At 39.6% G+C, this 12,258-nt stretch overlaps 1 protein-coding gene across 35 annotated transcripts in view; it reads left to right on the top strand.

The window, feature by feature from the left end:
• The window catches only part of SLC25A26 (solute carrier family 25 member 26), a 193,777-nt gene that overhangs the window by 159,724 nt on the left and 21,795 nt on the right, over positions 1-12,258 (top strand). For 32 of the 35 annotated variants that reach the window (XR_004807612.2, XM_035703501.2, XM_049097913.1 and 29 more), the window contains one exon: positions 2,472-2,516. The exons of the other annotated variants lie outside the window; for them this stretch is intronic. Coding sequence is in view for 31 of the 32 variants with exons in the window: in XM_035703501.2 (XP_035559394.1) it covers positions 2,472-2,516 (45 nt within the window). In the remaining variant the exon portion in view is untranslated. The remainder of the gene's footprint in view (positions 1-2,471; positions 2,517-12,258) is intronic. 35 annotated transcript variants of the gene reach the window in all.

The raw sequence follows: 12,258 nt of genomic DNA, 5'->3' as shown, positions 1-12,258 counted from the left end.
AAATTTTATAAATATGAAATATTTACATTCTTGTTAAAATGTGATAAACTTATATCTGGGAGGGGTGAGTACAAAGAAGAAAATGAAAATCATCTATAATCCTAGTACCTCTTAGTCTTCTTGGATATTCTATTACATGCTATGCATTTGTTTGAAATTTAGAAAAACTTTTAGAAAACTATTATACAGGGGTGCATGGGTGGCTCAGTCAGGTAAGCATCTGCCTTAGGCTCAGGTCCTGACCTTGGAGTCCTGGGATTGAGCCCCACATAAGGCTCCTTGCTCAGAGGGGAGCCTGCTTTTCTCCTCTCCCTCTGCCTTTTGCTTGTGTGCGTGCACTCTCTCTGTCAAATAAATAAATAAAATCTTAAACCATTCCCTCCCTCAAAAAAGAAAACTATTATACAGTCAGTTTGGGGGGTTTAAATAGCTAATATAATTGAACTTTAGTTTCAGAATAGATTTTTCGTCACTGCTTTCATGTTTTGGTGACAAAAAAACTAAACTCCGTTTCACTCCTGTTGAGCAATTTTGACATCCAGGGTAGGATGCTGCCTATTATGAAGACAGCAAACTTCTCTGAGATTCTTTTTGTCAGCCTAAACTGGATTGTTGTCATTGATTTTTTTTTTCTTATTACCACTTCCTGCCTGACAGGAAGACAGATTTTTTTCTCCATGTCCACTCTCAAACCTGGGACCATTATTTGCTCCAGCAGAGTAAGACAGAAGATGTTAGACTTTTAATTTGTGATTAAGTGTAGATACTTCAGAGTAATTGAATGCCGTTGATTCATTTGAAGGTAAATATCCATTAATGCCTTCAAGGTAGTGGTCTCTAGCACACACACACTTCAAGCACTCACATACCCATATGCATATTGATAATGTTCAAAGTCCATATTTTACTCTTAACTTACAGCTGAGCTGAATACAGAAAACAATGCTGGGGCCATGGCCTGCTCAGAGCAGCATCATCCCAGCACAGCCCTTTTGGGCAGTGACTGGGTGTCACAGAGGCTAGTGGGTGGTGTTGAGTGGAGTTCAGGTGTTTTTGTCTTAGGAAATAGGGTGGTGTGGTTCTGTTTTCAAATTTTAGGAGATGTCATTGAAAGCAGATTCTACTGGGGGTGAATTTATGTGCAGATCAATGCACTTAGATGTCTTCTAGGTAGAGTAGCAGAGGGCTCTGGAGTCAGATTGTCTGGGCTTCGTAGGGTGTCTTTAGTCAAGTTACACAGATTCCCTGAACCTCCTCTTCATCTGTAACATGGAGGTAGTAATAATACTTAACTGCCATACAGGGTTGTTGAGAGGAGTGAAATAAAGCTCAGGAAGTGCTTACTAGCACAGTACCTGATACATGAGAAGCGCTTGGTAATTCTAGTTCTTAGTGTTAACCACCTGACTGCAGACACTTGCCATCAGTGTGCTGTTGTCCTCAGCATCACATTGGGCTACTGCAGATGACTCCTCTCCCTGCCTACTCTGGGGACTAGCCAGTCATCAGGCCCACTTGTGCTCCTGTACTCCTGCACCATTGACAAGCTGACCCTTCCCACTGTCAGACTGGCTGTTCTGTTCCTCTGTCCCTATTTCTCAGCTTCCTCTTGTAAGTGGCTCTATGTGTCTCCTCTCCTCTCTTTCCTACCTGCTCTGTTCATTCTTGTGCCTCCCCTGGACATCCCTTCCTTACTCTCCCTCTCTCCGTCCTTCCCTCCCTCCCTGCCCCTCCTTTTCTTCCTTTTCACTCCTCTTCTTTCCTTCCCTTTCCCTCCTTTTCTCTGTCTTCCTGCTCCCCTCACTGCCACCTCCTCCCCCGCTCCCCGCCCTCCTTTGCCCCCCCACTTGTTCCCTCTTTCCCCCTCCCTCTGCATTTTCCTCCCTCTCCCTGTTTCTGTTTCTTTTTTTTAAATAAATTTATTTTTTATTGGTGTTCAATTTACCAACATACAGAATAACACCCAGTGCTCATCCCGTCAAGTGCCCCCCCTCAGTGCCTGTCACCCATTCACCCCCACCCCCCGCCCTCCTCCCCTTCCCTGTTTCTGTTTCAAGCTCAAACACTTGGCCTGCTAAGGAGTAGACAGCTCTAACTCTTCAGCAGAAAAATGTCAAGTCTTTAAAGTCTTTATTGCTTGTGTTAGGAAATATTTATTTTGTCATTTCGGTAGCCAGATCTCTGTATTGTGCTTCTCTTTCTGTTTCAAAAGGGTTTTATATCATCATTTTTTTGTCCCTTGGGCTCAGAAAGTTAGCAGAGCTCTAAAGGCAGTTACAGCTTAACTCTCTGAAAACTATGTGTCTACCATACCTATAAATTTAATTTTAAATTTTAATAAATTTAGCTTTATTTTATAAATAAAATAAAAATGAACTAAGGTTTCTAAATAATAGTTATAGATTCATGTAGTAATGCTAGGCAAACTCTGATCTTTCCTAATTTTTTTTATTTTTTTATTTCCTCTTCAGATTCCTTTCTCATTGGTCCAGTTTCCCATGTGGGAGTCCTTAAAAGTAAGTTTTCCAGTTTTCATATAAAATTTCTCTCTATCATAAATACCCACCATTTTCAGTATGGAGTAGCAGAATATGATATTGACTAGCAGTTTAAAAACTCAAAATTGTTGGTAATTGAAAATACTTTCTGCATGTGATTTACATGCCAATTCAGTCTTCTAATCTTTTTCTGATATCTGTGGTAGTGGAAGCTGAGTATAGCAGGCATAACTGAAACCCACGGATGTTAAGGAAAAAATTTGCTTTACTTTCTTTCTTCTTGCAACAACTCTCTCCTTGGCTGAATTTTATTTCATCTGTGCATGTGTACATGTGTATAGAAGTTAAGGAATAACAGTGTTTGTAAATGGAAAGAAAGCAAGTGTGTCTGTAGGCCTCCACTGGCTGAGTGGAGAGTAGGCCTCCAGTGTCTGTAGGCCTCCACTGGCTGAGGCCTCCCCCACTCACATGTAGTGTTTGGCAACTGAGGGAGCAGTGAGGCCATGGGCCCTGACTGTCCCTTCCATGTCTGCTGCTCACCCCAGCCAGGCATGGGACTCCCTAGGGGGAACAGAGTGTTAGGAGTTGTGAGTCAGCCTCAGGGAAGGTCACTCATATGTTTCATTACAAATAATAAAATGGATTTTTAAAAGCCTGTGTTTAAAACATGAAATGTTTTTCTTTAATCTTCTGGGGCAATGGTTTTGAAAATTGTAGGTCATGATATGGATTGTGTAGATATTTGACAGCATTGTAAAGACTAATAGAAAAGGAAATAGTAGAGAACATCTTATGTGGTAAGGATAAGTCTTATTTTGTAAAATCTTAGTGTGGGTTGCTCCTGGACACGTCTCTGTACTGGGTTGCGATGTAAAATGTGTCTAGTACATTTGCATGATGATTAAAAGATTTTGAAAATCCTTGTCCAAGTGAAAATGGTTTGTAAATGACCAAACTGTAAAATGGCAAAGTACCTAGGTAGGCATTTGATAATACAAAAAGTAAAGTAATTAGTCTCATAGTTACATGGAATTAGTAATCAAAGCCTGTCTTTTGAAAAGTCAAAAAAAAATTGTACTCGGAGGTTATACGCTAAGGATAGTAAGATGAGACAAAACATTTCTCATACAAAAGAAACTATGGAATATTACATATCAACAAACTATTCTTACAAGTGATCTGATTTTAAGTAGCACAGCTTATTTTATAGATATACTTTACATATAGTTTCTTGGGTCTTTCATTGTTTTTGTTTTGACCATTTTCTTTGTGGTGCATGGTGAGAATGGATTTCTTCGGCAGTGTTTCTGGGCATGATGTAACAGCTATCCAATGAGAAGGTCACATTCCATGAGCATAACAGCTCTCCTTTTCTGTGTGTGACCAAAGAACAATGGAGCCAACAGCTGTCCAGCAAACAAGACTTACTTTATTAGTGTCTCAATAACCAGCATTCACGCAGCTTCTGCACACTCGCTAACATCCTTACACCCTATCTTTGCATAGGAATGTTTTGAGGCCTAAAAGGGAAAAAGCATGGGGTTTATTTCTTTTCAGTATTAAGGACATTTATAGTATTCTAACTAGTTAAGAAATGTCTAGAATTTTTCAGAGTAATCATAGATCATAATGTTACACTTTTAACAGTTGTCTTTGAGCAAATGTTAAAGTGCTACTTTTTTTTAAGTCACATTTATTGAGTAATTTTGATACAGGAACATCCACCCTTTGCTAATGTACGTTTTTATGAGTTTCGACAAATGTTTATGACTACCACAATTACCAGAATACAAAATATTTCCAGTTTTCCTTTTTCCAGAATATCACATAAGAAGAATCATACACTATATATGGCATTTTGTGCCTGGCTTATTTCACTTAATTTGCTTTTGAGATTCATTCATATTTTTGCCTGTAAGTAGTTTGAATCTTTTTGTCACCGAGTAGTATCACATTGTGTACGGAAGTACAGTTTGCTTATCCATTGACTAGTTGAAATGCATTTGAGTTTCCAGTTTTTGATGGTTATGAATAAAGCTGCTATAAATTTGCATACAGATATTTGTAAGGGAACATATGTTTTTGTTTCTCTTGGGTAGGTACTTAGGAATAAGGTCATAGGGAAAGTATAAGTTTAATTAATAAGTTTAACTGTCAAACTGTTTCTTAAAGCAGTTGTCCCATTTTGCAACAATGTATGAGAGTTCTAGTTGCTCTGCTGCCCTGTCATCACTTGTTATATCAGAAGATTAAAAAAATCTTTTTAGCCATTCTAATAGTTGTGTACTGGTACGTCATTGTGGTTTTAATTTGCAGTTCTCTCATGGCTAAACAATGTTGAGCATCTTTTCACATAATATTTTGTTTAAACATCTAAATGTGAACTCACAGTGCTTTATAGAAGTAGACAATTTTGGGCACCTCTTTTATTTTTGTGTTTATGATTTTATCCATCAAGTTTGCTTTTGCAGCCATGGAGTGATTGTAATATATGGAAGAATTTCTCTATTATATTTCTGTGAGAATACTTCTTAGGAAGATTTTTCTCTACCAGGACTCGAGCAGGTTGCATACACATTGTGCTGTGAGGGGCAGAGTGCCTGGAGACAGGGAGTGGCCACTGTTTTCTGAAACTTACTCTGCCTACAATTAAGCGTATTATCTTTTTCTAAAATCACTTCCTCCTGCTACCTCTGTCTTTTTTTTTTTTTTTAAGATTTTATTTATTTACTCATGAAAGACACAGAGAGTGCGCAGAGACATAGGGAGAGGGAGAAAGCAGACTCTCGGCGAAGAGCCTCATTGGGGACTTGACCCCAGGACCCAGGACCATGCCCTGAACCAAATGCAGACGCTCAACCACTGAGCCACCCAGGTGTCCCCTATCTCCATTTCTGTTAATCATACTACTAATCTGACCCGTGGGGTCCAGGCCCTGGATTATAATCTCACCATCTCTTCCTCTCTGTCCATTTCACATCACTCACCAAGTTTTGGTGGACTCTGACTTTTTGGAACCTGTGGCCTCCTTTTTGTCAGATTCTTACTAACTTATGCCTAGACTAGGCCCTGACAGTTTCTCCATTCTACACAGTAAATTTGTGTGATATTCCTTGAACATCTCTTGGAAGTTCTCAGAAATTTGTAACTTCCTGACACTCTGAAACATGAAGTAGATATCCACACTGTTTTTTCTGGCTCCCTCCCCCCTATACTTTTTCAAAATTCTTTCTCTCCAGCCCTAACAGGCTCCTCACTGCCTCTGTTTTTTTTAGCTGCTTTCTGAAATATGCTTCCACATCTCCAAACACTGTGCATCTTCCAAAGCCAGTTCAGTTTGGGGTGTTTTTTTTCCCCCTCCTTGAAATCTTCCAATCTAGGCCCTGAAGATTTACCCTAACTTACCTAACATTTGTGTGCATTGCTTGTTGGTATTTAATCACACAGTGTGCAATGTTTAAAACAATTTAGAACTAAGCTTTAGAGGACTGGAGCAAGGCCTCAGTCCCTTGCATTTATGGATATATGACAGGTACTGGGAGTATTTAAGCATTGCCCGCGTACTCTTGAGCTGGACATTGGCCCCTTTCACAACAATGCAAAGGTGAATAAGAGGGTTCTTGCCTTTGAGGAGCTTGGAGTCAATGAGAGAGGCACAAACCACCAGATAAGGTTAAGGTAATGTGTCTGTAATTGGAGACTTTTCAGATGTAGGAGCCAGTCCTCCTGACTCCCTAATTGCGTCATTACACTACCTCATTTTTTTCTGTCCCTTTTTTCTCATAGTACATAGACTGTAAGAGTTTGCATGAAAGAAGGCTAGACACCGTAGAAAAGAAGAAAAATAAAAGAGGGTAGATTATCATACTCAGAATCCCCAAGAAGATAATTGTCCTTTAAGATTCATGTTGTGTTTGGAACTTTTTGGCAGCCCAACCAGAAGAGAAACATGATAGATTCCATGGTTATTATTACCTGATAAAGACCCATCGCTTATTATTTTATTTTGCCCCCTTGGCCTTAGATATGGTCTTTATATAGATGACTTGTGGATGTATAATTCTGTCATGGACTGCCTCCTCTGAGATACATCTTTATGTGACCACCTTCCTAATTGACACGTTCACTCAAGATGTCTCAGGCCACCCAGTGCAGGAGCAGGACCGAACTCTTGGGTTTTGTTCTCCTTCTCCCCAGCCTATTCCTTCCCTGTTGTCCCTGTCTCAGTAAAGAACATGAATATCTACTGCTTGCTGAAGTAGGAGGCAACGAATTACGCCACAGTTCTCCTTCCCCCTCCTCATGACCCAGCCCATCAGCAAGTCCACTGTTGGTGTTGAGACCTCTGACACACCTGTTGTTTCAGTTGGTATACATTCGCTGCTCAGAAAATCTCCCTGATTCCATTCTTGCTTCCCAAAAATATCCTCTCTCCATAGCAGCCAGAGTGATCTTCTAAGGAAATAGATCATACCACTGTCCACTAAAACCCTTCAGTGACATCTCTTTGATACAGTTCTATGTCCTCTGCCCAGCCCCCCCCACCATCTTATCCCCTACCACCCACCCCAACATATTCCAGCCACACTGTGTACTTAGTTTCAGATGTAGAGTTCAGTAATTCATCAGTTGTCTACAAAACCCAGTGCTCATCACATCAAGTGCTCTCCTTTAATGCTGTTTCATTTATAATTAGTTTCTTTTAGAAGTATGTTCATAGCTATAACAAAGCTCTTACTGAGCTTTAGGTAAACAATAAGCATATTTTGGAAGGTTATGATAAAATTCCATGTAAGAATGTTACTTTTTTTGTATTATCTGAATATTTAACAGAAGTGTGCAGTGCAGTTTTAGAGGATTATTAAGAATGGAGTCAGGTCTAAATAGGCTTCTGGCTACAGGATGTTACAAAGTTGCAAAGCAGTAATTAGAAGAAATACAATCTTTAAGTACAGATGCAATTGTTGAAGCATAATGAAAATAAAATAAAATCATCTTGGTTACATAAGAGGATAACACCGTGCTGATGATTTTTTAAGATGAAGTCATAACTTTGTAATAGAAATCAGAGGCCAATGGATTATTCTTTTAATTATAATACAATGTATAAAGTACTGATTTAGGTTTTTCATATATACTTTGTATTGTCAGTACTTTATAAAAAAAACTTTGTATTCAAGTGGAAGAGTTAATAACTTGTTTATTCTTAATTCTTAATTTGATAATAGTTAAAATGTCTATCACTATCCCAACTGACAACAAAATTCTCCCATACTCTTTAGCAGTCTGTATAATAGTATAGAAGATGCTCAGCGCTCATTGTCTCCACGTACACTTTTTCATTTCTGGTGTCTGTACGGACATGTTTGGTCAGAACTTAGACTTCCAATAAAGGCATACTAAAGACGGAGAAGGGAATGATAACGGAGTAAAAGTGTGTATGTATGTATGTGATTTTTGCCACACTAAGTTTGTACCCTAAATTAACTATAACATGTCATCAGGGAAGAAAACACCTGAAATTGAGAGCAAAGTAATTTTCTGTCCAGACCACCAGTCGAGTTAGAGCCTAAAGTGCTAGTAAGGATTTTATCAAAATCACAGAATGAAGCAGGGATCTTGAACAATTCAAAACTATAAGAACATTTGAGTTCTTAATTTTCATCCTGGAAGATATGGGACACTTTGTGTAAAAAGAGAAATCAGAATGTCGTAGTGTCCTTTTATTTGATTGATAAAAGTAGTGGGTGACATTTTCTTGTTTCTAGGGCTACTGAGGGAGAGGCAGAGGGATCCCATAATACGGGAGTTGGGAAAATAAAAAATTCCTCCTACTTTTAGGTGGGATTCAATCTGTAAGCAAAAGGTTTGAAAATTCTTGTTTTGTGTAGTTTGTCCAAGGCAGATAGTGAAAGGTCAAGGCATGTCCTCTATTGTAATGGCCTTGAGAGGTGGCAGGAAAGGGTGTGGCTTCTGGATCTCTGGGCTCCTCTCCCAACCCTTGTTTAACCTGTGCACTCAGGTGCCTGGCATCCACAGTAGCTGCAGTTGAGAAGTCGCAGTAATGACAAGGCCCAGCACATTCCATGCAGGCTCCATTACTGAAGGTCAGGTTTAACCCTGCTTCACCAGTGCCACAGTTTAGAGGATAGGGAGTCAGGGTCCTCTGTCAAAACAATAAAAAGCACGCCAGGAGTCCTTTTTTGTTTCTTGCTTTCTTGCTTTTTTAAGATTTTTAACTTATTCATTTGAGGGAGAGAGCACAAGCAGAGGGTGGGGGGCGGGGGGGGGGAGAGGGAGAAGCAGACTCCCTGCTGAGCAGGGAGCCTGATGTGGGGCTCGATCCCAGGACCCTGAGATCGTGAGCTGAGCCAAAGGCAGACGCTTAACCATCTGAGCCACCCCGGCGCCCCTGTCTTCTTTCTTTTATACATTTGTCTCCTACTTAGGCAAGTTTGTGACTAAAATGATAAATAGGATCAGTCAGATAGAAGATTACTATGATGAGTCACATGGACTTTTTTGGCTGCGACAGTGTGAGAAAAGAGGGGAGTTTACCATACTTTAGCTTAATCATATTATCAAACATAGATATATATTAAACAGCACTTTAAAAAATGCCTATAATGATTCCAGTTCCTTTAGAGATAGAAAACTTTGCCAGTATTTGACTTCAAAGGATGCAGCTCTAGATTCACATGTAACCTCCTTTGAAAAATGGGAAAAAAGGAGTTCGCTTTTTGTTTTTGTTTTTTAAACTTGCTTTCTGGTTATTTGTGAGCATTTTTGGGGCTTGTTTAGTCTGTTTGGCTTGACTGTTCACTGGGATGGCTTTGCTACTGCTTCAGCCTCTCTATCTTGGTGGATCAGAGCCCTCTATCCCACTGAACCTAAACAGAACCTTGGAACCACTTAGCACAGCTCCTCGAAAAGCTCCACAACTCAAAGTGATGGAGGTGGAACCTACTTGCCATTCCTGGTTTATAGTGTTCTCTACTGAGCCAAGAATGAACATTTGAGATTATGTTTGGCCAGTTCTTGTCTTCCCCTGTTCTTTACACAAGAGTAAAGTCATCAAACACTGCTTACGTTGTAGGCACTCATCCAGTACCAGGTATTTGCCAACCTTCTTTGTATAAGGAACTGTGCAGGGCCTCTGGGATTCCAGAGTTGAAGGTAGTGAGCTCCCTGTCCTAGAGAATTAGGGGTGAGATGAGATAGCTTTTGAAGGTTAATGAAAGTCGTGACTCATTATTATTTATATTTTTCTGGTACTGTTAAGGATAGAGGCTTCCCAGTATATTTGTTCCAGATAAATGGGAGTCCTTAGTGCAGTATCTCAGTTCTTTCATTTTAACCTTAAAGATCTTTTATAACAATTGTTCTGTACTTAAATATAGCCTTCCAGGTATGCCTTTGCAGGCAGAATTATTAAAAATAATCCTACCTTTTCTTGTTGACTCCCAGTCAACATCATGAACATCAGTTACAGTAATTTGTTTTAATTTTTATTCTGTGATACATTTAGATATTGTTAATAAAAAGAGACCTTTTTTCCCTACCCAAAACTAACAAAAGCCATCTAATCACAGATTCAGAAAACTCAGAAAATGCCCATTCAGAATAAATACCCCTCTAGTAAAATGTAGCCACATTACCCCCAAATAATATTTTTAAACTATAAATCCTAAATATTACTAAACAACTCAGCATTTGGGCCCATCTTGCTTTTGCTCAAGAATCATAAATGAAGGGTGCCTGGGTGGTACAGTCAGTTGAGCATCCTACTCTTAGTTTCGTGTTGGTGGTGATCTCAGGATCTTGAGACCCACATCAGGCTCCACACTCAGCATGGAGTCTGCTTGAGATTCTCTATCTTCCTTTCCCCTTCTTCCCCATGCTCTTATGCTTCCATGCTCTCTCTCATAGATCTCTAAAAAATAATAAGTGAAATTTCTTTCCCTTTAATTACCAGCATAATCTTTCATTAAAGGCTTTCGTACAAATTCTTTTTTGTTAAAGATTTTATTTGAGAGGGGGAGAGAGAGTGTGTGTACAAGCTGGGGGAGGGGCAGGGGAAGAGGAAGAGGCAGACTCCCCCCTGAGCAGGGAGCCTGATGTAGGGTTCGATCCCAGGACCCCGGGATCATGACCTGAGCCACAGGCGGACACTTGCTGACTAAGCCATCCAGGCGCCCCTTTCTTACAAATTCTTAATATCTTCACCACCTTACTTGTCTAGAAAGCAAGTGTCTTAATGTCTCAACCAACCAAATATAGTTTAAGCACAAACAAGGTACATATCAACCCACACAGGGTTGGTGCTATTGACACATCTCCGAATGCTTTCAAATCAACCTGCCATTGTAACTGTAATCAGCTTGTGTGTTATGAATGATACCTAGTTGTCCGTTGGTAAATCTGTCTTCAGTTATGAAAGCTAGTTCTGTAGGAGAAACCCATTTTAGGCTTTTAGCTACTTGATTTTATTGCTAGAGCCATGGTATCACAGAAACGAAAGCTTAATTGTGGTCTCAATTATGGCTAATCATTTTCTTGGTTTAAAACTTTGCTTTGAAACTCTCCATTTAAGACATGTTAGTTCAAAACCATAATGAGGCACCACCTCGCACCCGTCAGGGTGGCTAAAGTTAACAAGACAGGAAATGAAAGAAGTCGGCGAGGATGCGGAGAGAGGGGAACCCTCTTGCACTGTTGGTGGAATGCAAGCTGGTGCTGTGCTCTGGGAAACAGTAGGGAGGTTCTTGAAAAGTTTGAAAATAGAACTACCCTGTGACCCAGCAATTGCACTACTGGGTCTTTACTCCAAAGATACAGATGCAGTGATCTGAAGGGGCACCTGCACCCCAGTGTTTATAGCAGCAGTGTCCACAGTAGTAACGCTATGGAAAGAGCCCAGATGCCTATCAACAGTTGAATGGATAAAGAAGATGTGGTATTTTACACATACACAATGGAATATTACTCAGCCATCAAAAAATGAAATCTTATATTTGCAATGATGTGGATATAACTAGAGGGTATTATGCTAAGCAACATAAGTCAAACAGAGAAAGAAAATTAAATGATTTCACTCATGTAGAATTTAAGAAACAAAACAGAGGAGCATAGGGGAAGGGAGGGAAAAACAAAACAAGCTGAAATCAGAGAAGGAGATAAACCATAAGAGACTCTTAATCTTAGGAAACAAACTGAGGGTCACTGGAGGGGGAGATAGGTAGTGTGATGGGGTAACTGGGTGATGGGCATTAAGGAGGGCATGTGATGTTAGGAGCACTGGGTGTTATATAAGACTGATGAATCACTGAACTCTACCTATGAAACTAATAATAATAATAAAGACATGTTAGTATATGAATACTGCACAGAGAGATGATTCATTTAATTGAAAAATAACATGTTAAGCAATCGTTGCTTTGTTTTTTAAAGTGTATGTGCAAAAGCTACACAACAGCTCCATCAGCTACTGCCTGGAGAGCATTTGAATGTCTCTGATATGTTAGAAAGTTCTGGTGGTAGGCTGACAATACTAAGGCCCGCACAGAGGATTATCTTTTCTGTTGTCTTAAATTATCATCTCATGGTATTAATTTGGAACTGAGTAGATGATTCTGTTCACATTCCTATCCTTGTACCACAAAAAGCATTTGGTAAAATTTCATAATCTTGCAAAATTGGAAGCTACATAACTACTTTTGAATTTAACAGCTCAAGTCCCAAACTGAGTTTTCCTATGTGA

This window comes from Canis lupus, chromosome 20, assembly GCF_003254725.2.
Source record: "Canis lupus dingo isolate Sandy chromosome 20, ASM325472v2, whole genome shotgun sequence".
Lineage (NCBI taxonomy): Eukaryota > Metazoa > Chordata > Mammalia > Carnivora > Canidae > Canis > Canis lupus.
This window is presented reverse-complemented; position numbering and strand designations above follow the sequence as displayed.